The following is a 26,912-nucleotide window of genomic DNA, read 5'->3' as shown; positions in this document are numbered from 1 at the left end:
GGCCCCGAACTCCCTCCCCCGCGCCCACCTCCAAAGGGCAAGAGGAGCGCGTGGCGGACCAAAGAGAGCCCGCGAGCGGCCGCGCGCCCACCAATAGGTGCGGGGCTCGGAGCCGCCCAGCGTGCGCGGTCCCTCCCTCCTCCCTCCGCCCCCGCCCCCGCCGCCGCCGCCTACCCCTCCTGCCGCTCCTGACTCTGCTTCTCCGCCGCGCGTCTGGCACTCAGAGAGCCGCAGCGCCAGCGGCGGGTGCAGCCAGCGGAGAGCCAGGCCGGGAACACCGAGCGGCAGCCCGGGAGGACGCGAGGGCGCACGCCGCAGTCACCCATCTTCAGTCCCTGCGGCAGCTGCTGACCCGCCACCATGGCCCGCGGAAAAGCCAAGGAGGAGGGCAGCTGGAAGAAATTTATCTGGAACTCGGAGAAGAAGGAGTTTTTGGGCAGGACCGGTGGCAGCTGGTGTAAGTACGGGGTCCGCAGCTCTTGCCCCCCTAGCGCCTTGTGTTTCCGGGTAGGCGCATCCCCCGCGCAGGCTCTGCGGACCGCTCGGCGCTCTCCGCGCTGGCGAGGGCGCAGCGGGCTCGGGTGGTGAGCGCTGGCCCGGGCTTGTCATCCCTGTGCGGAATGCAGAGTCCCCGGGATAGGCGCGGGCGGGGATGGGAGCTCGCCAGGTAGAGCGTTATGTGGATTGTGGCGGTCTCGGTCAGTTGTAGACTATCTGAGCATCACTGGAGCCCTTCCGTCCGGGGAACGGTCCGGCGGTGGGAGAGTTGATCTGTCTCTCCCTTACAGTCGTGTCCCAAGTCCTTAAAAATGAAATTTGAGGCTCTGAGAGAACCGCAGGAAGGAAATCGGATCGAATGCAGGAGAGTTTGTGTATTATAGCACCTATCTTCTAGTCTAAATATGTACTTCAGAAGGCGGGGGTGGGGGGCGGCGGTGACAGAATCCATACACTGCAGTATTTCGTAGCGAGACCTAGAATCTCGCCACCGATGACCTACCCTGGAGTCATCACAGCCCAGAAACAGCCCTGGAAGCTCTGTGTCAGGACTCCGTTTCTGAGCCTTGGCCCGCAAACATGGCAAAGTCGGTTTGTTTTCAGGGTCTACAGAGAGAGGCAGAATCGGTGCCTGGGTGTAAGAAATAAATAGCATAAAGGCAGAAACAGGTCATCTTACAAGATTTTGAGTAGCCTGTTGCTTGGCTGGATAGATTTTTTTTTTTTTTTCCGTTGCAAATTAGATACCTTACTTGTCTTCTACCTCTCTACACGGGAAGGGTGACTTTTTTTTTTTTTTGGTAAGGTCATTTTGAAGGGCAGAGTTGTAGGCAAATCTGAATATGAGTCGTGACTGCGGAAGAGAGAAGGAAGGAGGGAGGGAACTCCCCCCTCCTGCATCACTGCCCCCTCCTTCTCTAATATCATCATCACCATCACCATCACCAACACCACTAGCCCGGCCACTGCAACCACTGAGGGAGCCCTGGGTAGGTGCTGATGTGATTCTTCTGATTGGAAGGCTCTGTGAGCATCGGCAGGAGAATGAGTCAGGGAAATAGCGCTTGGCTGACATTTTGAAATGGAAGAACCTGGAACGTACGATTCTTGTAGAGGGGAAAAAAAAAGCAGCCTGTAATGGGTCTCTCTTGATTGAAAAGTAAAGGGTTAATAATGCATCACACTTCAAGGTTAGTCAAGGTGAAATCTTATCCCATACCAGCATAGGTATCCTGAGCATGTTGAATGCACGTCTTTAAGGCGATGGCTTACAGCTTGTATTTTATATTTTATTTTGGGAAGACTGTATTCTTCAGTGGGGTTACTGCCATAGTTTCTCATGCAGAATGATAGCTGTCTGTGTTTTCTTAACGTGGAAGGGAAGGCCTGGAGAATTCAGGGTGTTTGTGGAATGAGCAGCTCCCAGCCTGGGCCATCTCCCAGCGACTCTTGGTAACTTGAGTGAGGTCTGAGGGGTGCGCTGCAGGATGGGCCCCCTTCTCCCAGATTCACTGGAGGTTCCTACCACGATGATCTGACCACAGCTTCGGCAGGGGCTAGGGGCTGCATGGATTCTAGGCATATTGTAAAATTGGCCCTCTAGAGTTTTCCCCTCTCATAAAACATCTTTCTTTCCTCATTCCAATTCCAGAATAATATTTGTTTTAGAGGGTAAGGCAGTATGGAGCGACTTGTTCTGTAAACTGACAGGACCTCCATATGAGAGAGAGAGAAAGCGTGTGTGTGTTGGTGTTTGTGTCTTGATACTACCTACAGCGGTGTCGATACACTGATCATGAATGCAGACGTGAGTACTGATGCTTATGGTTCATCTTTCCTTACATTTTCCAAGGTGCAGATGAGGTGCTGGGCTAAGAAATCCAGTTTTTCTTTTGCAGTAGTATGTCTACTCCTTTCTGGCCATATAAGAAATGACAGCGTCTCTCATAGACAGAGAAGGCGGCAGCAGCCGTGTCTTCCTGTGGAGAAAATGCCACCTTTCCAGTCCTGGGCCCAACATGGATGCCCTTGAGACCAGGGCAGGTTGCCCTTGGTTCAGTTCTGCTTGTAGGTAGATTTTCACCAAGATGGACGCAAGAGCCTTGCCTGTCACCTGCTGGAGAGAGCGCAGCACGCAAATCGCCCAGTGCTGTCTACCTTTTTGTTAAGTTAATACAGGCGTTGGTAGGTGTATATGTTGACCGCTGGGCCCAGATGCCATTTTCCCTTCTGCATATGACCTTTTGAAGGGTACTCTTTTTTTTTTTTTAATTGGAATTATTCTATATTACTTATATTTTTTTTTAAAGGAAGAACTATTTTTTCAAAAGGAAAAAAAAGTGTCTAAAGTGTACCCTCTGCGCCACCCTGTCAGGTTGGTACAATATGCCTGGTTTTTCTTTTCGAGCCAGCGTGTTGGCACCAGTGCCTACGCCCCACCACACCTGCCTTGCCCACTGGAAGCAAGTGACCTCACAGCACCGACGGTGGAGACTGTGCTCAGTAACACCTCAGCACAAAAGTGGAGAACCCCTCAATTCCCAGAGGGTACAGTGTTGGGCAGATAGGGGAGGCTGTATCTCCTGAAATTGAATCAGTGTGCTTGCAAAATGAGTTGTTTTCCCCCAGTCATACTTGTATTTTAAATCAAATCGTAGCCTCAATTCTGTACCTCCTCCTGTCATTAGAATCGGGTATCTGGAGCCCCAGAAATGAGTGTTAAACGTTTCCGTGGTTAGGCTATAAGCGCCTAGGGTGGGGGCAGCAGAGAACCGCGTTGACCATGTTACACCAGCTCCTGCACCTCTTAGGAGCGTTCACTGGAAAATTTTTCCAGATCTCTTGACGTCACAGCCTTGCCATTTGCCTACTGCTGCCTGGATACAGAATGCAGCACTTAACTCTTGTCCTGCGGGGAGGCATGGATTGAGCTGGGCAGCTGTAGTTCTGGATTGTACAGTCTTTTCATTTCTTCTTATCTTGGCGTGGGTCTTTGCCCATTTCCTTCTTTTCCTTTTTTTTTTAAATGGAGGAGAAAAAGGATTATGGTGAAGCATTTTTCGTATGGTTTTATGTGGATTTTGCTTGTTTTAACAACTCTAGAGTATCATTTCCCCTGAACTATTTATCGCTGATAGAAAAGTTGAGCTTTGAAGTATACACAGAAGGCAAACCTGGCTAATTCTAGCCACAGTGAACCCACTCCCTCCTGACCTCCTTCACACACATACACACACACTTCAATAATACTTTTGTTCTATTTCTTTTTCCCAAGGACCCCAGCTTTTACTGCAGGAATCTGAGCATTTTGAGAAGTAACTTAAGGCCCCTTTGTGCAGTCATGTTTCAGACTTGATAACCCCGTTCCCACTGCTGCCTTCACACTGAGTGTTTGGCTGGCACAGGGCTGCCCGGCGATGCCTAGTACAGCCTGTTACTATGCGGCTAATCTGGGAGATAATCCCTGTAAACTGGTAACTGATACCTTCATTCCAGTCCATGGGCTTCAAGGTTTGTTTTTTGGGTTTTTGTTTTTGGTTTTTGGTGTTTTTTTTTATTTTGGCTTTTGCAGCTATTTCAGCTTCCATTCTGTTATCCTGTGAACTATGGGAAGAAGAGAAGTCAGTTTTATCAGTCCTTAATCTGAGTCCAGTCAGAAGATGAAATAAAAATTTCTACTTGCCATTTTACCATAGCAGTTCCTTCTTTTTTCTTTTGTCCCCCCTTGTTTGGTGCCCCGAAAGGAAAGAGGGTGTACTTGGTCAAGAGAGCTTCACCAGCTTGCTCAGCATTCATCACTCTTTCTCAGCATAAAAACTCACGGGCATTCGAATGTTTGGAGAAGCATCAGGGCCTGGATTGTAGTGTTGGAATGTCAAGGGATAAGCAAGCAAAGGAAACATCGTTCTCTAAGGGAGTATATTGTCATATTTGAAAGGCATTGCATAAGCACACAAACACAGCTCTAGGTTTTATTGATGATCTTCATGACTGTTCTTTTTTTAAATTTAGAGAATAAAAGTATTTCCTAAAGAATATTAGTTCTCGTTGAATATTCATCCTACCCTTAACCATCCTGCAACACAGATACATTATAATGGAGGGCTGCCTGTCCCCCTGTTTTTGCCCCACAGTCTGGGAGTCTGGGAGTGAGGTGCAGACTCTTGATCAAGATTGGGAAAGGAGACTCTGAAGACACAGCTTAGAGGGGAAGCCAGGAAGGAAATCCAGTCATCTCCGGCAAGGTTCGCCCTGCATTCTGAGCACAGGACTGCTTCATAGCCTTTTTTATTTCTGTCTGTTCTCCTTGCAGTTAAGATCCTTCTATTCTACGTAATTTTTTATGGCTGCCTGGCGGGCATCTTCATCGGAACCATCCAAGTGATGCTGCTCACCATCAGTGAATTTAAGCCCACATATCAGGACCGAGTGGCCCCACCAGGTAAAATGAATGTAAATATGTTCAGTTTTCTTCTGGAAGTAAAAGAAGGGTCACTTTCGCAACTGATATAACACTTCTGCCAACAATAGTTGTATTTTCTGAGCACATTCTTCTGAACATTTGTCTGACACGTGGTTGCAAAGCCAGCTTGGGAAGAAAAAATGGGGACTGTGTCTCTTGCAGCCAGCTCTCCTACCTGCATTGCAGGCAATGCTGCTGGGGTTGCAGACATCTTTCCCAGCTCTGCTGGGAGGGAAAAGAGCCCTGGTCCTTTATCCAGTCTGGTGCTCACCTGCTCTGTGACTCTGACCGGAGCCTTGCTCTCATTGTCCCTCACACCCAAGGGGTTGGTTAGTGGGCTTGTTATGGGGCCTTTCCAGCTCACACACATTTTTCGCTTGCTTGAGGGGACTATGACTCAGATAAATCCTTTAAAAAACCACTTTGGCTCTCGTTTTTAAAGGTTAATTTATTTTTAGGGATGATGAGACGCCCTGAAATGGCCACCAACTCCCAGGGAGGGGAGTCCTGACTTCAGGAGTCCATTCTTTCACCTGTTCTTGACGGGCAGCTTGACCTTCAACAAGGCACACTCTCTTCACTCCAATATTTATGTCTGTTTGTTTAGTAGGCATCTTATTTACTGGCTTTCTGGGCCCCCTTTGTAGGTTAAGTAGCTGTCTCCTTTAGCTCTGAAAACTTGGGGCCACAAAGAGCTTATCATGGAGAAGTGCAGGCTGCCACATGAGAGCCCTGCTGTGACGTGAATGCAGTCACTGTAGAGTGACCTGCCCTGTAGGCAAGTGTATCCTCGGCGGTCACTAAACCCTGGGGTGTCCCACTGCCCTTTTGCCTGACACTGACACAAGGACGAGACCGCAGAGCCAGCACACTCGATTATTCTGTTAGTGATTGTACTGTCTGGCTGGTCTAAAAGTCATTGTCAGGAGGCCTCCAGAGAGGAAATGTTGCATAACTTCCAGGTTCTCACATGGTCAGTGACCTTGAGGCTGCCACCAGGGGTGGCGGTGACGTGTCCCGTCTCCACTTTCCCCGGGCAACGGTTTACTAACAGCTGTATTGAGGTGACAGTTTCGAGGCTGTCTTCATGGGACTGAGCGGCCTTGATCAAGTGTGGCTGCCAGTCACAAGCTTGTCATGTCCACCTCCTCCTTGGGCCTGAGAAGGACTCTCAGAAGAAAGTCTTCAGAATATGGAGCTGGAAAACACTCCTTGTTAGCCCCAAGTCAAATAGTCCTCTACTGTCAGAAAAATCCTAAATATTTACAGATAAATTTAGATCTAGGGGATTTGGGAAATGACAAAAAGAGAACATGTAAGTATATAAAATGACTTAAACCTGCTAAATAATTCACAGTTTATGACAACTGTTTCCTCAAAGAGGTGGGTCTGTGGAAAGGTTGAGGTGAGAATTCAGGTTTGTACAGAGAAATGTAGGATCTTAAGTAAACATGTTGGACACTGGCTTTTGTGACAGTCAAGCATGGTGTGTCTTTTAACATTCATGTCTGCTTCAGCTTTTATGGTAGCATTAGCAGTCATAATTCTAAATCTTTGTAGACTTCCTTTTTTTTTTTTGCCATTTAAAAGCTAATTTTCAATCATGATGCCATTTTCTAACAATTCTTATACTCAAGGTGACAACAAAGTCAAGCATTTTCTTTAATTTCCTAAAGAAAATTTCCAGTTTAAAAACTGGCCCTTGAGTATTTAACCTTTGTGGAGTCAATCCGTAATAAAATTAAAAGTATTCTTCATGGTCTCTTCAGAAAGGGAAGTTTCACTTTCAAAAAGAAATAGTCAAAGAGCCAGCCCTTTGAAGTAAGGGCTTACAAATGACCTTGCATTTCCCTCCCTCCCCTTCCTTCCAGCCCCTTCCTAAAAGACGTGTTCTGAGTACCTATATTTAGTGTCCTCACAGCAGTTGGACTGACCTGACAAACAGTCACTTCTCCAGAGGAATGCCGGTGGCTCATCTTGGAAATATGCATTCCTGTCCTTCGGTCTGAGTCACAGGAAGAGTCCTCCTCAGCCCTCCATCCCACCCCCTTCCACACCCCCCCAAGTTCTTTGCCGTTTCGCTGTCTCTCCTTTTCCTCACCCATCATCTTGCCAGTAGAGGCTAGGCCAAGCTTCCTTTTACAAACCTCAGCTTTTCAAGGGACATAACATTCATTTGAAAGTGATAGTGGCCTTTGAGCGAGGTGGCCGGGTCGGCAGGACACTCGCTGCTGAGAATCGAGAAGCACAGCCTGTGGACTCTCCCTGAGTGCTCTGAAGGACCCTCCGGGCTCTCTTTAACACATCTTAAGAATTTATATTTTTGGTAGGCAATAACTATTTCTCAGGCCACAGACTGATGGACTGTATAGAAACACTGGCAAAATTTTTGACTTCAAATTAATGTATTTAAGCCTCTGTTTTCATGACCGTTAAAGGGGGGAAAGTGTATATTTAAGTCAAATGAACTTAGTGAGTGTGAAAGAGGTGGTCTGTTATTTAAAGATGTAAAGACTTATTAATGCTATTATTAACTGAACTTGAGTCATGAAGACAAACCTGACCAGACTGAGGTTTGACTGCCCGTTTCACACTGGAATACCTTGTCATCAGATCTCTTCTAAATAACGTGTGTGAATGTGGCCAAATTAAGCAGCAGCAATTGTACAGAACATTTGCGTCTATTTGTCTGTAATACTGGACAAGCTGCGGGGCTAAACACAAAAGTCTCAGGGCAAGGAATAAATCTTTAAACAGAAGAAAAATGTAGAAAAAAATAGATAACGTACAGTTTCTTGCCCTGACCAGTTGTGGCCATAGGTGGTTATAATATTCCTTACAAAGTTGTGTTGCTGTGTGATATTAAAACAGAAGTGCCTACTCAGCCTGGAAGGCAAGGGCTGCTGAGATTTTATGTTGAAACATATTAATTTGCTATTTTGGTGGGTCAAAAAATGGTTACCTGTTGGCAGTTGCATGTTGCGTAACCTAAACGTGAGAACAGTTCCTGAGGTCGCAAGCCATGACACATAAGTTCCCAATAAAACGGACCTGAAAAGGATAAGCAGGGGCTGTGGAACTGGACACAATCCCACCATTCCACACAGTACTTAACCTCACTAAGCCTCAGTTTTCTTATCTATAAAATAGGGATTAAGGATTAAAAAAGATACTACATATATATAAAGTGAATAGTACTTTAGAGTCACAAACCTCATGGCACTAGGTAAATGGTAGCTGTTAACAGGTCCCTCTATTTTGTATAGCCCTGTCATTTCACTGGAAGCAGAGTGTCTTCTTTTTGGATATTGAATTTAGTATTTCCAGCCTTTGGATAATATAACATGGATGTTTTGTACACTTAGATTTTCATTGGTCAGGAAGATCCCCTGGAGAAGGGAATGGCAACCCACTCCAGTATTCCTGCCTGGGAAATCCCATGGACAGAGAAGCCTGATGGAGTCCATGAGGTCACAAAGAGTCGGGTAGGACTTAACACCTAAGCAACAACAATAGGGTCTTAGCTTTCCATGGAGAGTGGGAGAATCTGGGTTAGGAAACATGTTTAAGAAAAATGGTTAAGTACATTTAAGTGGCATCGTGGTGGTCCTACCCTCTCCCTCTAAAATACCCCCACTTTTGGGTTCACCCCTGCCAAGCTTTCCTCCCTGGGGGACCCTCTTAAGAAGATCCTCAGCAGTGGTCAGTGGCATCTCTTCTCACAGGTTAAGGGTGTTGGGTCTGGAGAGAGACGCAGTTGTCAGCGTGCAGGAGAGAGCAGCAGGCACACCCACGTGCCCACATGCACATGCACACTCACTGTGCCTGCCCCTGGTTTGACCCTGCGCTTTTTGCTGCCTGGCCAGTGGTGTGAGGGAGAAGTCTCCCCTTCCATCCCTCGTCCATCCCTCGTCCACCCCGCCCTGCACGCACAGAGCCACAGGGGCACGAAACGAAGGTCACCGTGTGTTAGTCAGGGGGTCTGGGAGATCCCCAGCCGCCTTGCTTCCTGGTGAGCAGGTGTGGATGTGTGCTCTTCCTCTTAAGTTATGGGCAGGTTTTTGTTTTGTTTTGATGTAAAGATGGCTCAGTGTAGGAAGTGATTTAAGTGAAGTCACTCAGTCGTGTCCGACTCTTTGCGACCCCATGGATTGTAGCCCACCAGGCTCCTCCATCCATGGGATTTTCCAGGCAAGAATACTGGAGTGGGTTTCCATTTCCTTCTCCAGGAGATCTTCCCAACCCAGGGATCGATCCCAGGTCTCCTGCATTGTAGGCAGACGCTTTACCATCTGAGCCACCAGGGAAGTACAGGATAGGAAGAATTCATTTTAAAGGGCTCATATTTTCAGTGAGATGGTAGCCAGCATTGAGGCAGGGGAACAGGGTGGGCAGAGACCAGCAGACCACACTGCCACCACCAGCAGGCTCCACTTGACCTTGATTGGGAAACATCTTGTCAAGGCATTGGAATTCCAGTCTCACTGTAATGCCAGTGATTTCTTGAGAAGTCATTACGTCAGTCTCAGAATTTCCTTTTTTTTTCTTTCCAAACTATTATCACACTGTATTTAGTCTCTTTCACTTAAATTTCAAAAGGGGGAATTGGACATATCTGGCTTCCTTATACTTTGGGGGAATTGTTACTTCAGAGTGCCAGCAAGGTGTTTTTCTGCCATTCCGTTAGATTCTGTTGATCTGTGAGCTTATATGATAAACAGCTGCTGCCCTCCAGCCCCACCTGGCACTCAGTTCCCCCACCTGCCTCTCCTCCCTTCCCCCCATGGGTTCTGCCAGCCTGCTCCCGGAGTCTGAGGCTATGGATGAGTTGGTATTGGTGGCGCTAAGGTTTCCAGGGGCACCTACCCAGACTTGTAGTTTGGTAAAGGGTTGAGGACAGCAAACTCCAGGGTCCCTTCGTCAGTGAGCCTGGCTCTTACGCCTTCACAATTCACCCACCCAGGGTGCTTTTTCTTCTAGTCTAAAGATAAAGGTATGATTAATCATGTCAGCTCAGGTGCACAGGAAGCCTACTGATTAACTTAAAAGCATTCTTGGAGTCACAGAAAAAAATGTGTCTTACTTCATATGCTCATTTTAGATGACTGAGCAGAGCAAAGACCTCTGGTGAATAGAACCAGGTAACAAATTTCACACAGAGGTGGAGATGGAAGTGGGGAGATGAATCTGAAGCTTCATGTCGGGCTTTTCTGCCACTCTCTTTTGGGGAAGGTGGTGGTGGAAACGACATCAACCTTCAGCCTGCATTTCTACCTCCCTGTCTATGGTGAAATACGATGGGTTGCACTTGCTATCTGTGCTTGTTCTTTGCTCTCATTCTAGTAATCTCCAGACCTCATGGCTCATCTGACAGACAAGATGAGAGAAGCTGGGAAGACAAAGGGGAAATGGGAGGGTATTGCCTAGTGGCTTTAAAGTATCTTTAAAGCCAGCAAAGTATCTTTCCCCACATAACATGCATGAGTAGACATCATCAGATATCCTGTGCAATGCGGCGTCTTATTTTAGGATATTGGTCACTTAACAAATTTTGTATCTAAAATCAAAATACTGTGTGTGCTTGTTCATCAGTTTGGCCTTGGATTAAAAAAAGCATCATTAATATGGTAGATTTGATTATTTATAGTTTTCCATTATAAAACTGATTATTATTTATTTTACTGAGAATAAGCATAATAATGAGCTATACAAGATATTAAAGCTATGTCCCTGTGAAATTCCATGTGTGTCTAAGATCAGATCAGATCAGTCGCTCAGTCGTGTCTGACTCTTTGCGACTCCATAAATTGCAGCTCGCCAGGCCTCCCTGTCCATCACCAACTCCCGGAGTTCACTGAGACTCATGTCCATCGAGTCAGCGATGCCATCCAGCCATCTCATCCTCTGGCGTCCCCTTCTCCTCCTGCCCCCAATCCCTCCCAGCATCAGAGTCTTTTCCAATGAGTCAACTCTTCACATGAGGTGGCCAAAGTACTGGAGTTTCAGCTTTAGCATCACTCCTTCCAAAGAAATTCCAGGGCTGATCTCTTTCAGAATGGACTGGTTGGATCTCCTTGCAGTCCAAGGGACTCTCAAGAGTCTTCTCCAACACTAAGATAGAGCCTAAGATAGTCTAAGATAGAGCCATTGAATTAAATATCAGTAGTTCTCTCTGCTCACCTGAAGATGATTATACAACTATAGGAAAAAAAAAAATCTGATGATATAGGGTAATTCCATAAATGGAGAAGAGCCTTCAACCAATGTGCATGCCATTTAACTTAGGAGAAAAGATTTCCATACAGTGAGGGTTACTGAACACCCAAATAGGCTGTAGAGAGAGTCCAGCTACCCATCTTTCTAAGACTTTTCAAAGAGAGCAGCTTCTTGAGATTCTTGCGGGTTGGGGAGGGTGGAGACGAGAACCTGCCCAGAGGCAGGGGGTTGACTTCAGCTGATCGCAGGCCACAGTCGAAAGCGAATCAGAGGCAGAAGGTGAGGTTTAGGCGACTGGTTTCCAGAAAGTACAGTGGCACCTTTTCTCCTGTGCCCTCATTGTATTTTTGTAAGGTAAATTGATATTAATCCTGCATAGGTAACATAAAAATTAAAAGCAACAATCAAAACCCATAAATAACCTAGTGGCATTTGAAGGGGGAATACGTGTGAGTGTGTGTGTGTGTGCGCGCACGTGCATGTGTGTGTGTGCACTCAGTAGTGTCCAGCTCTTTGTGACTCCATGCACTGTACTCCGCCATGCTCCTCTATCCGTGGATTGTTCCAGGCAAGAATACTGGAGTGGGTGGCCATTTCCTCCTCCAGGGGGTCTTCCTGACTCAGGGATCAAACCCACATCTCCTGTCTATCCTGCCTTGGCAGGCAGGTTTTTTACCACTGAGCCACCAGGGAAGCCCATGTATGTGTGTATTTATGTGTACCTAGATTTGTATGACTATGTGTATAAAACCACGTTCCCAGTTTTTTCTTTGAATGGAAAATTACTTTTCTACTTGGAATGTTCAGGAGACTAGTATGTATGTAGTATGCGCAAGGCTACCTTTATAAGCACTTTTTGTCTTCTGGAGGTTTCTGTGAAAAGTGATTCCTATTTAGGGTATTTGGCCTAGTAATTTATTGGTTGTAATAAATGACAGGCACAAGCAGCTGTACTTTGGAATTCCCTTTGAGTAACTTTGCAAGGTTAAAATGAATGCATTCTAGTTTAAATACTTCAAACTCGTAAGTAGATGGAGAAATTATAAGCTTGCTACATTATAAACCTAATTAGAAGCAAAATACTTTTCTTAATAAACAGTCCTCTTTTCTCTTTCCTTTCCCTTCCTGTTTTACTTTCCCCTGACCCCTCCTGCTGTGAACCCTACTAAAGTTCATGGTGATGTGTTTTCCTTATTTGTTTCTCAAGAAATGGGGAACCAAGAAGAGGTCAATGTAATTCAAATGGGGAACCAAGAGGTCAATGTAATTCAAAGTCAAGTGTAAAGCCAAAAGTTTTTTTTTTTTTTTAATTAAACTTCAAATCTTATGTGAAGTTGACATACTAATTAAAAACCAAATATTAAAGCTTCACATATCCAGATTCTCATTTCAGTCCTTTCAGGTGACTCTATTTGATAATAGTCTGTAATTTACAGCAAATGATTAGTTGAGGGCTAAGCTGTCCAGAGCTTAGTGTGGTTCATGTAGGTTCAAGTTCAGAAGACTGGAGAAGCAGAAGGTTAGGTCTGTTTCCTAGAATATAATTTGAAACTGCAAGTCAGTGATTGGGTGTTCTGCTGTCTTTGGCCTCTGAGAGTTACTACTGCAAACAAAGCTTGTCCTTATCCAGAGCTATAACTAACAATTGTAAGGAGTGAGCATTGTGGAGAGGGACAGCTGAAGGGATTTGTGGAGTCCTTGGAGAGGGTCATGGTTGAGAAATTTGCTTATGGACTCAAGATGACTCTTTGCGATCCTATCAATTGTAGCCCACCAGGCTCCTCTGTCCATGGAATTCTCCAGACCAGAATACTGGAGTGGGTAGCTGTTTCCTTCTCCAGGGGATATTCCTGACCAGGGATCGAACCCAGGTCTCCCTCATTGTAGGCAGATTCTTTACCATCTGAGCCACCAGGAAGCCCCAAGAAAATAAAGAAGTTGCCAAATCCAGTTCTATCCCTTTTTATCCCAGACTAATGGAAAATTAGTCTGATAATATAAATGGTTTAAAGGATTTAGATACCAGGTCAAGGGTCCTTCATCTTCTTCTTTTGAGTATCTAATTGCTTTAGAGAAATTATTAGGAATTTTCCTAATGGTTTAGAGAAAATCTCATCAGAGAACTCTCCTAATTAAGATTATTCAGAACAGAACAGTCCAGGGGATTGCTCTCTGATAGCTTCCAGGAAGAGAAATTTTCAGGTTAGCAGATTCTAGACAAAGAAAAGAGAAGAGGCAAAGGTGGTAGGTGAGAGAGTGAGGGGCCTTCCAGAAATATGAGGAAGGGGAGCTGAAGAACACACCAAGGAGGCGAGAGCCACACTTGACTCTGGGGTGGCCTCCTGGATATTTGTGTATTATGTATGTGTGTGCTCCCATAGGTTAGGGTTTAGAGAGAGAAACTGATTGCATGACCTCAACCCAAATGGTTCATGCTTTTATGGAAGGAACATTTAGATCAGAAGTTGAGTATCTTAAAAGGATAGTCACTAAGGCTTATATTAGTTATACGTTCTACGATTGTGCAGACTCCAGAGGGGAAGTTTCACCTATAGAAGAGAGCGAGACGTGGCTGCACTCCCCGGGGGTTGGTCTGTTGTTCCTGGGCTCCATCTGCCAATTTTGGCCCAAGGTCTTATCCAGCTGGGCAACTCACAGGATGGCAAGACCCAAAGCTTACCTGTCCACTTCACCTCTTACATCCTTGGTTTCATCAGTGATGTTTCTCCATGCAGAACACAGAGATTCTCCAAGTGTATTTGATCTACATGACTCTCATATGGTAACATACAGGCTTGATCATAAGCCAAGCTCTCTGAAGGATTTGGGCTCTTGGAACTTGGTGGATACAAGACCCGTGGTGTATAACTCTTTTCTGAGCCAGTGGTGCCATTGTGCATGTAATAATAATATCTGTATTTTCATTAATCAGATGACTAACGGCAGTGTTTCTGATAAGAATTGCTGGTGTGCAGACTCGATCACTAGCTCTGCATGATGTTGTACGAGTGAGGGGAACCAGGTTTGCTAAAGTAATTGTGGTGATAGAAATGGATTCGCCTTGGATGCTATCAAGGTGGTCTACTCTGTCCCGGTACATTATTAAAAAAAAAAAAACCGGGGTCTGGTACAAGTCTCTGGATAGGCATGAATTTGGTTTTCACCAGAGCTCTCAGGCTGCTGAAGAACTCACTAGCCGTGCCCTTTTGGTAGTAAAGAGCCAGAGCACTGAGTGAAAGGAGCTAATGCTTTGGGGTCTCACACGTATCACCTGGTCTGTTTAATAGTGGGGACCCTGCACTCGGCATTGAGAGGGAAAGGACAGCTCTCTGCAGAACCCCACCTCCTCTTCTTGCTCTCCTTCTCTGGGAGAACCGGAGAAGTACATCACTTGTACTCGTACACACATACCACCTGGGAGGTAGCATAGCCAGGGAAGAGAGATGCAGACGCAGCCAGAAAGTGCAAGGCAGACTGCTGGGGAGGAGAGCTGAAGCTGGGCCAGAGGGAACGCTGACCGGGTGACCCTCCCCTCGCCATTCAGATGCCACCATGTTTGCTCTCAACGTGACCTTTCGAACTGTTGGGTGAGATGCCCCAAATCTCACACAGGCTCACGGACGTTGTTAGTGTTTTGTGTTTTGCTGTGTCACCGCTCTGCAGAGAGACCTCGACTGCCGTGACTGACTCACCATGCTGATGTCCTTGCAGTCAGCCAGCCGGTTCTTCCCCACCTCCTTCCTTCCTCGGCTTCTGACGGTTGGTCTCCTCTCTCTCGTCTGTCCACTGCTCTCCCGCCCCTCTCTTGCCCAAGCCTGGAAACACTGTTGAACCCTGTGCACGTATGTTAGTCTGTTTCTGCCCACCCCCGTGCAGGCACACGGAGTACCTGACACCTTCAGGGGCTTTTGCCTGAGCTCTGCTCGCCCTGTGCGCTGCCTTTCTCAGTGGCCCCCCCACCCGACCCCGGAGACCAGTGAATGTCCCTGAGGCTCTTCTGTTCCCTCCTGACTCCAGGATTAGGAGAACGTCCCCTCCCCCCGAGTTCTGTGAAACCTCTAGCTCTGGGCCTGCCTCTGCTCTTCCCCGGGTCCAGGGGAGTCACCTTGACTTAGATGTCTTGTTTACAATGCAAACCAGCAACGACCCTCCCTCCTAGACTTTCTGTATTTCAGCAGGAGGTGCCCTGCCAACTGCTCTAGCTCAGGCAGGCAGTCCCAGTGGCAGTCTGTTTGTTTGTGTATATTTGCATGTAGGTCTCTATCGTCTTTATCATGTGGCCTTTTTTTGTACAATAAATAATCACAATGCCCATTTTCTAAGTTAATAATGTGTCAACAGAAAAACATTTTTTAGAGTATATTTAAATTGCTTAAGTCATATGATTTTCTATGGTTTGTGAACATCATAAAAAAATGTTTTAATTGTAGTAACCTTTGTTTTTAATGGAAGAGTCTTTTCCTGCTTCTTCCCTTTTAGACTCATTTTTATCACCATTGACACTCCCCCTACCCCCAGAAATTCTTCAGGTTCTTCATTTTCCTTTCTGAGATGTCACTCGTAGCTTGTCTCGGGCACCCTCTCTGCCTGGCTGCAGACCCTCACGTTCCGTCTTCATCATTTCCATGCCTCTAGGTAACTGCAGGCACAGAAGAACTTACCCATTCAGCCCTGAGCTCTCCCCAGCCTCATTATTTAATTACTTTTGAAGCGCAAAGCCATCATTAATGATGAGGAAAAATAACGGGTCATTTAGCCCAGACCCTACTGAAACCTGGTCTGAAGCCTCACAAATGGTGCTGCTAAATGGGCTTCCCTTGTAGCTCAGTTGGTAACGAATCTGCCTGCAGAGAGATGCAGGAGAACATGGTTCGATTCCTGGGTCGGGAAGATCCCCTGGAAAAGGAAGTGTCAGTCCACTCCAGAGAATCCCATGGACAGAGGAACCTGGCAGACTATAGTCCATTGGGTTGCAAGAGTCAGACACGACTTAGTGACTAAACCACCAAATGGTTACTACCCTCTGGTCATCACTTCTGCTTTAATGAGGTCATTGAGTCAGGACTGCCACACCCAGGTTCTCATCCTCTACAGCAGTAGTTCTCAAACCAAGAGTGCTTAAGGATCTCTTCAGGCTTGGTAAGCAGAGATTCCCACATTGCACCCTTAGAGATGGGGAGTTTGCAGGTCCCCAGCAGAGCTGGGAAGGCTGCACATTTAATAAGCCTCGAAGTGAGAGCAATGGAGGTTACCCTGAAAGACTGTGATGATGAGGCTTCTTCTGTGCTCAACACCAAGAGGGCAAGTCTGGGACTGGGGATTCATATAGGGTTGCTAGATTAACAAATAAAAATACAGGCTGCCCAGTTAAATGTGAACTTCAGGTAAACCATGAATAATTTTTTATGTATGTCCCCAGTTTTACGTAAGACATAACTTGTGTAAAACATTATTCATGGTTTATCTGCAATTAAAGTGTAACTGTGCATTTTATATTTTATCTGCAGCCCTAGAATAGAATGCTGTTGTGACTGACTGTCCAGTCGCTGTCTGAGACAGTGCTGTGTAGCTCTGCTCAAATGTTTATCTAGGAAGTCATGTCAATGGCAGAGGCTTTTAGAAGTTAAAGAATCTAAGAAGTCTGTTAAAGAGTGGAAATCCAAGGTATACATACTTTGGTTTTTACCCTGTCTGGCACTTGCTCAGAATGTTTGGAATGGAAAGCTGGAGAAGCACATAAATTCCGTATTCCTCCAGTTTAGGTTAAAAGATTCATATGTCTCTGTTGAGTAGTCTTAAGTCTGCAGTTTTCAGTGGTCATAAGTTCATTGATTAAAAGGAATATGGAGGAAGACCTCTGTGCTCAGTCTTATGTGCAGTTAGGGAAGGAAGAATCATCTGCATGAGATACTGGCTTGCAATGCATTTTTTTTTTTTTTTGACTTGGGCACAGAGGAAGACTGGAAAGAGAACAGGCTTTAGAGTACAGTATGCCTGGGTTGGAATTCTGGTTCCACCACTTCCTATGTGACTGTGGGCCAGGTACTTAAGCTTTCTGTGCAAGAAGTGTTTCATTCATAAAACAGAGGTATGTCTATCATGAAATGTTGCTGGGGAACTTATATGGTATCTGATCTTAAGACACAATCATTGGTACTTATGTACTTAACCTAAATGCCAGAGAAAGGATTTCACACAAGAGAGAATTTAACCCAGTTTTTAAAATTTTTGGCTGCACACTGCAGAACTGAACCTACAGCCCCTGCATTGGAAGGTGGAGTCTTAACCACTGGACCCACTGGGGAAGTCTCAAAAGCCTTTCTTTTTAGCTAGAAGGCATTAGCAAAATATGTTTTACATGTGAAGAGTCTGCTTCTGCTTATCTTGGTGGACTCATGGTTTCTTTTTAGCCAGAATGCATTAGCAAAGTATGTTTTACACGTGGAGAGTCTGCAGTATCATGGTTGATTGCTTTCCCACTCATGATTTTCTCTGTTTTTCTAACTTTCTACCTGGTCTAGGATTAACACAGATTCCTCAGATCCAAAAGACTGAAATTGCCTTTCGTCCTAACGATCCCAAGAGCTATATGACATATGTGGATAACATAGATAATTTCCTGAAGAAGTACAGAGATTCGGCCCAGAAGGATGATATGATTTTCGAAGATTGTGGCAGTAAGTAGACATGTTTTGGATTATTGTGATTGGTTAATTCTGATCTCCTGTTTCTATTTGGTATTTAATGATTGAAAGATCCTCCTAAAGTATTTAAAAGATTAACTCTGACTATATTGAGAGGAACTGTTTTGTTTTTTAAAGCAGAAAGACTTTATGGGTTAGGCTTGGATACAGTGAAACTGTATAGCTGCAAATGGTACTTTAACCCCTACTTGAAAGGGTGCGTTTTGAACACTGTCAGGCATCTCTGTTCACTGATCAGACTCAAAGACCATACTACAATTCTGATCCTCCTACATACATTGGTTTTGAGAAACACAGTTGCTTATATTTCCAGATTTCTGCCCCGCTCCCTCCCCCCAATCCCCTGGCCCCTACAGAAGAGTTCACAGGACCTTCTCTCACCCAAATGACCCTTTGGTGTGATCAGCTATAACCACACTGAACTGATGGAGGAGGGTTTATGGTCAGGGTATATTTTAGAAACCCTGGCCAGGATGGATAATGAAATACATCTTGGGCAGCTAAGCATCTGGATAAGGGAATGACTGATGAACGTAAAGAATAGCTCTTAGTTTCATTAAGCCATTGACACAAACACATCCTCCCCCTTGCTCCCTGGAGTATGAATTTCCTAGCTTTGTTATCATACCTATCACAAATAAGATGCTTCTGTGAGTTACTTGGTGATAATCAGTTTTTCTAATTCCATTCAACTCCAGTTCTTTATATGGCAGATGGTTGTGTAATATGGGGTAAATTGTCATTTTAAGTTATTTTGAAAGGATTTAGTAATTTAAAAGAAACATCTTCATGAAATTTTTCTCATTTGAATTTAAATGAGATTTTCATCTTACTTTGTAATAATTAAATGGCCTATATGATAGAGTGAATCACTTTTCAGGAGATGGACTGAACTGAGGTACTTTATTATTGGAAGGGAAAATAGTTAATTTGTGGACTTAAAAATACATACACATACATAGTTTATGGTATTTGCATCAATTTCCTGCAGAATGCTTTAACTTTGAATTTTATTTTCATTTATTTTTTCCTAAGGCTTTCAATTTAAAATACAGAGCTATAAATTTTCCCCATCAAACAAATGCTAATAAGAACTGTGTTAAAAGGCAAAAACTCAAAAAATTTTTTTTCAAACCCTGAATGGTGGTTGAAAAGGAAAAACAATTCTTTCCTGTTCACTTTTTACTGTTTAGCATGTTCATTAGCAGCATAGCTCTAAGAAATCCCAGTCAAGAAACTTCTAGTTCTGAAAATTACTGGCAGTCCTTTTAATTTGTGTTCTAATTATAACATCCCCATTATTGAGCTCAGCTGATGCTGACTGGTGCAAACAATGCTACTCATGAAGAGAGATCCAGTTTCCTTTCAGTCTTCTAAACAGCAGAGTCATCCATTATTTAAAGGAAGAGAAATATTGCTAGAGAGCAGACATCATGTGCGTGCTCATCAAGCTCTATCGAGTACTATGATGTTTTGGTGTGAGGTCAGGTACTGGCTGGTGCTTTTGGTAAAAAGACCTTTTTAAGGTCAGTGGAGAGATGAGAGATGGCTTGCTGGGAATCTTTCCTTAATTCAGGCGATACAGTAAGTGCAGGATAGCCCTGTCTGAGAATCAGTCATTGTGACAGGAAGAGAGCCCTGTCCTATATCAGTAACGCTCAGGGAATTGTCAGTACAATGTGCAAATGGCATTTGCATTTTCAGATGTGCCCAGCGAACTCAAAGATCGAGGAGAACTGAACAACGAACAAGGAGAGCGAAAAGTCTGCAGGTTCAAGCTTGAATGGCTGGGAAATTGCTCTGGAATAAATGATGAAACTTACGGCTACAAAGATGGCAAACCATGTGTCATTATAAAGCTCAACCGAGTTCTGGGCTTCAAACCTAAGGCAAGTAATATTTTAAATCACAGAATTTCAATGAGCCATTCATACTTAAATGTAGTTCTTAATTGGTATGAGAAGAAGAGACTATAATGAGTTTTTAAAGGGTCCTCAGTGACAGTTTTAAAGCCCCATCAGTAGAGTAACATTGAAAACCTCTGTAGCCATCTTGAAATTCTTAGAGTTAGGTCATTAATCTTATTTCCTAAAGTTAGAGAAGTCCTATGTGGCAGAGTCAAATTCTGACATCAGTCCGGTGGCCCTGTTCTGCATTTCTATAATGTAATTGTATAAATTCTTTAAAAGTAAAAAGAGAAACAGGTATCTCTTAAGTTTAAAACCTACCTGCCTGTACAGTCAGACTCTGATTTTGGTACTCTAGGGGCCACAGTATACAGTATATATTTCCCGCTGCTGGGCATACACACCGAGGAAACCAGAATTGAAAGAGACACGTGTACCCCAATGTTCATCACAGCACTGTTTATAATAGCCATGACATGGAAGCAACCTAGATGTCCATCAGCAGACGAATGGATAAGAAAGCTGTGGTACATATACACAATGGAGTATTACTCAGCCATTAGAAAGAATACATTTGAATCAATTCTAATGAGGTGGATGAAACTGGAGCCTATTATACAGAGTGAAGTAAGCCAGAAAGAAAAACACCAATACAGTATACTAACGCATATATATGGAATTTAGAAAGATGGTAACGATAACCCTGTATGCGAGACAGCGAAAGAGACACAGATGTATAGAACACTCTTTTGGACTCTGTGGGAGAGGGAGAAGGTGGGATGTTTTGGGAGAATGGCATTCAAACATGTATAATATCATATATGAAATGAATCACCAGTCCAGGTTTGATGCAGGATACAGGATGCTTGGGGCTGGTGCACTGGGATGACCCAGAGGGATGGTACAGGGAGGGAAGTGGGAAGGGGGTTCAAGATGGGGAACACATGTACACCCATGGTGGGTTCATGTTGATGTATGGCAAAACCAATACAATATTGTAAAGTAATTAGCCTCCAATTAAAATAAATAAATTTATATTAAAAAAAGTATCTGGTAATTTGAAAAAAATGATCTGATCATCAGAAATAAACTTTGTTCTTATTGAACAAAGATTTCATTGCAAAATTAGTTGAATACTAGGTTGAACTTTTATAACAATGCCATTGGTTTTTGCCATTATTGCAACCCCTAAAAGGTAAGTATTCCTGGAGATCACCAAAAAATGGCAAGTTGCCTCTATTTAGTGCGATGATAGTAATTCTTTAGAAGGAAAAATTGTATTGGTGTTACCTCTGCTTTTATACAATTGCTAAGTTTATTCTCTCCCCCAGATCATGAATTTAAAAATGCCATCCTTTTCTCTTAAGCATGCATTCTTCCATAAGGTTTCTTGCATTTGCGCATATGAATATCACCATTAAAAGGGTAGTTTTGGTTCTGATAGGAATTGACTGCAGTATACAGAGTTATATGAACAAACTTACTTCCTTCTGGAATCTGGCTCTTTTGTTCATCAACTTTCTGTTACATGCTATTTTTTTCCCCACAATGTTACCCATGAATAATATTTTTTAAAAGTCAATGTAGAGATGAAAAGTTTTATTACCATAACCGAAGGATGTAACAAAACCCCCTCACTGCCACAGGAGGAAAAAATAGATGAGTGGGTAGATGGCTGGCTGATTTGATGGATTGCCCACAGAAATGTATCGCTCAACAGAATTTTAAATCTTCTTTTCACTTAGACTAGGATGGTGGTGGTTTAGTCACTCAGCCGTGACCAACTCTCTGCGACCCCATGGACTGTAGCCTGCCAGGCTCCTCTATGGGATTTCCCAGGCAAGAATACTGGACTGGGTTGCCATTTCCTTCTCCAGGGGATATTCCTGACCCAGGGATCAAACTCAGGTCTCCTGCATTGCAGGTAGATTTTTTTTTACTGATTGAGCCCCAGGGAAGTCTGGACTAGGATATAATAGAAGAAAAAGGGTGAGAGCCGTTACATCACACACAGAGTTGATGTTCATATTGCTAGGAAGCTCTTCACCAAGATAAACCAGCTACTTAGCAGTGAAAGGAATTGGTGCAGTGTGTCCCAAGGACTAATCGTGATCTTTGCTCTTCGAATCTTTTTGGTATTTTGGTATTTTCTCTTTATAGATGCTGAATGATATTTGTCCCCTACAGAGGCAGTACTTCTAGTCTGTTATGATTCACATCTCTCTGCATATTTATATTCTGTTAAAGTTATGAATTCAGCTACTCTTACTTTTCAGTCTCCCCTGCAAGCCCCCCTGCTTTGGACTCCCCTTGGTTACCCATCACCACTTTCTGACTAGCACCCCATCCCAAATCCCAAACTCTCTTGTTGTTGCAATTATAGAGATTGTAGGACTCCACGTCTTACTTCATGTACCTGATTCCTCCTCCCTAAAGACAGAGTCCAGTACCTACTTTGTTAGTAAACATTTTCTCGACATATTTTAAAGATAAGTCTATTGCTGGCAGAAAGTTCCAAGAGAGTTAAATCTAGATGATCATCTTTTTGTATTCCAAAACAATAGTACCAAAAGGCCCTTACTGATACAGAAAATTGTCCCTTTTATCTAACTCTGATTAGACTGTTTACGTCTCATGTCAAGACTCGTGCTCTGCTGATGTGAGTAGGCAAGTGGCTGTGTTCCAGGGAGTAGACGTTCCTCACTCGTCTTATGAGGTGGATTTGAGCCAGGGATGTAGGAGGGCAGGCCCTGGGTATTTCACTTCAGCCGTAACTTTCAAAGTGTACTGTGGGTCCCTTCAGTGGATTCTCCCCTTTACGAGACTTTAGGGCAGCGCCACCTTTATCTGTTTTATATGCTGGAATTTCCTAACAAAATTGGGACTTAAATGACAGTGCCTCTACTGGAGATTTAAAAAAGGAAAGCTTACTTGAAGAAGGCATGCTTAAAGGAGAAGGATGGCATTATTTATTCATGGCTCGGGAGGAAAGCCCAGTTTTATAAAAACAGAAATGTCAACCCACCTTTCCATCTAATTTTAATCTTAGCAAATGAGAAGAGAGGATTATTTCTGAGTTGGCTCTTATTTTTCAGTGTTCTTGAATAGAGCACATAATGGGTTACCATTAGAAGTTCCATTTAGAACAAAAGTTGAGCATTTATTTTCAAGAAATTTAATGACCTTTCCTAGATTGGTTAGGGCAGTCATTCATTCTGCTGTCCTCAAGTGTTTGGTTATTATTTCAGCTGACAAAAGTGTACTTGTTTGGGCTACAAGTTTTAGTTTTCTTTTTCAGAAATAAAAAAAATTATTTACAGACTTACTGACCAACATGGGTTTTATTTTTAGCCTCCCAAGAATGAGTCCTTGGAGACTTACCCAGTGATGAAGTATAATCCGTATGTCCTGCCTGTTCAGTGCACTGGCAAGGTAAGATCTGAGTTACTGAGGGTAGGTGGGGGAGAGGGGAGAATAAATGAGATGGTTTTAAATTAGAGGTAAAATTTTAACTTGGAAATAAGAAACACTGCTTCCAGGAATTAGTCTCAGCCAATTGAGTTGTAGGTGAAAGTGAAGTCGCTCAGTCGTGTCCGACTCTTTGCGACCCCATGGACTGTAGCCTACCAGGCTCCTCTGTCCATGGGATTTTCCAGGCAATAGTCCTGGAGTGGATTGCCATTTCCTTCTCCAGGGGATCTTCCCAACCCAGGGATCGAACCCGGGTCTCCCGCATTGTAGACAGACGCTTTACCGTCTGAGCCACCAGGGAAGTCAACGCTGGGTAAAACTTAACAAAACCATAAGATGTAACAAGAATAAAACTGTCAGTTTTTCCACTGGAACAAGAAACAAATTTAATCATTTGGGATACTGGTTTAAAGATCTGAGAGGTGAATTAGCCCATACAAATGTTTCTCTAGCCTATATGTTGTGTTAAAAACTTGAGGCCAACATTTTTTTTCCAACTGACAATTTTACACTGAAAAGTTGTTTCTTGTTTTTTTTTTTTTAAATAAAAATATGAAGGTAACCATCAATGTGTATTTCCTTTAAGTAGAATAAAAGGAATCTCCAAAAGGTCCAATTTTATGTTGGCACCAAGAAAGGAAATGGACACAAGAAAATGCAAGGCACATAGTTAAATTTGAGAGATAATGTCATTGAGAATATCCACTGGACCCATACTGAAGAGTTTCTGACTTTCAGTGTTGGCTCTATTTCTAGAAGGTTGTGTTAGCTTGAAGAAATGCTTAATTGGCCTCTGCTGCAGCTTCCCGTTTGTACAATGAGCACAGTCTCCTTCGAGGACCATTTCTCAAGGCTGCTATGGATTAGGCTGCATATGTGTCAAATATAGTATATGTTAGGTGTGGCACATGCTCCAGTGGTTAATGTTCCCCTCCTCCCGGAGGAGTTTGAGCTGGCATCTTAGAGGATGACTGATGGTGTTCTAGCAGACAGCTTTGTGGGACTGACAGTCTCATTTGTGTGTGAGTACAAATAGTGATTCCCAGGATGTGAGCCATTAAAATCTCATTCCCTCTCTGGTTTTTTAGCGAGACGAAGATAAGGAGAAAGTTGGAAGCATAGAGTACTTTGGACTGGGCGGCTACCCTGGTTTCCCTCTGCAGTATTATCCCTACTACGGCAAGCTTCTGCAGCCCAAGTACCTGCAGCCTCTCCTGGCTGTGCAGTTCACCAACCTCACCATGGACACTGAAATCCGCATAGAGTGTAAGGCGTATGGTGAGAACATTGGGTACAGTGAGAAAGACCGTTTTCAGGGACGCTTTGATGTAAAAATTGAAGTTAAGAGCTGATCACAAGCACACATCTTTCCCACTAGCCATTTAAAAAAGTTTAAAAAAAGATACAAAAACCTACTAGTCTTGAACAAACTGTCATACGTATGGGACCTACACTTAATCTATATGCTTTACACTAGCTTTCTGCATTTAATAGGTTAGAATGTAAATTTAAAGTGTAGCAATAGCAACAAAATATTTATTCTACTGTAAATGACGAAAAAAATAAAAATTGAGCCTTGGGACGTGCCCATTTTTACTGTAAATTATGATTCCATGACTGACCTGTAATAAGCAGTGTTTCTGCCCCTAAGTATTGCTGCCTTGTGTATTTCATTTAGTGTACAGTACTCTAGGTGCACACTCTGGTCATTTTTCAAGCCATGTTTTATCGTATCCGTTTTCTACTCTATGTGAGCAAGGTTTGCTGTCCAAGGTGTAAATATTCAATGGGAATAAAACTGGCATGGTACTTTTTTTTTTTTTTCCTCTTTGGGTTTGGCTCTTTCAGATGTAACGGCCCATCGATGAGCATTTTTAACACACTCCATAGTCTTTTCCTGTGGTGTTAGGTCTTCTTTTTTTTTTTTCCTGGGTCTGGGTGGGGGGTGGGGTGGGCTGTCATGGGGGAACTGCCCTTTAAATTTTAAGTGACACTATGGAAACACACAGAGGTGATGGGTTGTGTTGTGCTTTGTACTGAATGCCGTCCTGACTTCCCTCTCCCCGTCCTCCGGTCCGTTCTGAAACTGTGGGTGAGATCTGGAGCGCCCATCACTTTGGCTAGTGATAGGGCCGATTAATTTGCTTTGTACATTTTCTTTCACTTTCCTTTTTTCCTTTCTCTGGAGGCATCACATGCTGGTGCTGTGTCTTTATGAATGTTTTAACCATTTTCATGGTGGAAGAATTTTATATTTATGCAGTTGTACAATTTTATTTTTTTCTGCAAGAAAAAGTGTAATGTATGAAATAAACCAAAGTCACTTGTTTGAAAATAAATCTTTATTTTGGACTTTATAAAAAGCAATGCAGTACCCCATAGACTGATGTTGACTGTTGTCTACAGTGCAAAATCCATGTTCTAACATATGTCATAATTGCCAGGAGTACAGTGCTCTTGTTGATCTTGTATTCAGTCAGGTTAAAACAACGGACAATAAAAGAATGAACACATTCCTCATGTGCGTGATTCACTCTTGTCTAAATGCCCCAACCTGTGACTGCTTTACTTTCTACACTGCTAGTTATCCAAGATCTTGAAGAAATACTGAACCTGAAAGACAAAAATGTGATTTCATTAGTTCCTATGGAAGTTTGGCCTTTTCCATCCAACAGAAGCCAAGAGCTGGGTCAGGACTCTGGACATTGGACATCAAGGTGCACACCCTTTCCTGTGAGACAACCAGGTTAACTGGTGGCAGAGACTCAATGAAGTTTTAAAGTTCAAGTTTAGAAATATTTTGCATTGATACTTAGTTTAGAAAACATGAAATTTTGGTTCCTGCTAGTGCTTCACAAGATATTGCTGTTCAAAAAAAGTCAAGGTTGTTATTGCTTCAGTTTAAAAAAAAGTGACACTAGCAATCAAAAAATGGACAGAAAATGTATATAGATGTTTCCCCAAAGAAAATGTACAGATGAGCAATAGGCACATGAAAAGATGCTCAGCATCACTAATTATTAGAGAAATGCAAATCAAAACTACAATAAGGTACCATCACATACCAGTCAGAATGGCCATCTTTAAGTCTACAAAAAAATAAATGCTGGAGTATGTGTGGAGAAAAGGGAACTCTATTACTCTGTTGGTTGGAATGTTCATTGGTGCAGCTACTGTGGAGATCAGTATAGAGGTTTCTCAAAAAACTAAAAGCTACTATATGATCCAGCAGTCCCACTCCTGGGACTACATCCTGACGAAACTACAATTTGAAAAGACACATGCACCCATATGTTCATAGCAGCACTATTCACAACAGCCAAGACATGGAAGCAACCTAAATGTCCTTCAAGAGATGAATGAAAAAGAGGATATGGTGTATACACACACTCATACACAGTGGAATATTACTCAGCCATAAAAGGAACTTAATGCCATTTGCAGCAACATGGATGGACCCAGAGATTATCATACTATGCAAGTCAGACAAAGACAAATACATCATTTATATGTGGAATCTAAAATAGAACATAACTTATCTATGAAACAAACAGACTCACAGGGAACAGACTTGTGGTTGCTAAGGGGTGATGGAGCAGGGGCGGGATGGATTGGGAGTTGAGATTATCAGCTGCAAATTATTGTATATAGTAT

At 43.5% G+C, this 26,912-nt stretch overlaps 2 protein-coding genes and 1 non-coding gene across 10 annotated transcripts in view; 2 read left to right on the top strand and 1 right to left on the bottom strand.

Annotated features, from left to right (window-relative positions):
- The first annotated feature begins 218 nt into the window (after nucleotides 1-218).
- On the top strand, nucleotides 219-25,774 carry ATP1B1 (ATPase Na+/K+ transporting subunit beta 1). The gene is made up of 6 exons (XM_086344837.1): nucleotides 219-457; nucleotides 4,811-4,939; nucleotides 17,698-17,853; nucleotides 19,585-19,769; nucleotides 23,139-23,219; nucleotides 24,347-25,774. Exons 1-6 carry the CDS (start codon nucleotides 361-363, stop codon nucleotides 24,608-24,610), a joined length of 912 nt encoding a protein of 303 aa, XP_086200963.1. The 5' UTR covers nucleotides 219-360; the 3' UTR covers nucleotides 24,611-25,774.
- LOC147356734 (small nucleolar RNA SNORA66) lies at nucleotides 14,146-14,278 on the top strand. The gene has a single exon (XR_015143858.1). It is a non-coding gene; the product is annotated as a small nucleolar RNA SNORA66 (small nucleolar RNA).
- Nucleotides 25,583-26,912, bottom strand: part of NME7 (NME/NM23 family member 7) — a 249,209-nt gene continuing 247,879 nt past the window's right edge. For all 8 annotated transcript variants that reach the window (XR_015143506.1, XM_086344832.1, XM_086344828.1 and 5 more), the window contains one exon: nucleotides 25,583-25,871. Coding sequence is in view for 7 of the 8 variants with exons in the window: in XM_086344832.1 (XP_086200958.1) it covers nucleotides 25,839-25,871 (33 nt within the window). In the remaining variant the exon portion in view is untranslated. The remainder of the gene's footprint in view (nucleotides 25,872-26,912) is intronic.

The sequence above is a fragment of the Bos grunniens genome, chromosome 16 (assembly GCF_055505025.1).
Source record: "Bos grunniens cultivar Pamir isolate PY7600 chromosome 16, Bosgru_T2T1.0, whole genome shotgun sequence".
Lineage (NCBI taxonomy): Eukaryota > Metazoa > Chordata > Mammalia > Artiodactyla > Bovidae > Bos > Bos grunniens.
Note: the sequence above shows the minus strand (reverse complement) of the source record. Positions and strands in the feature narration are given on the sequence as shown.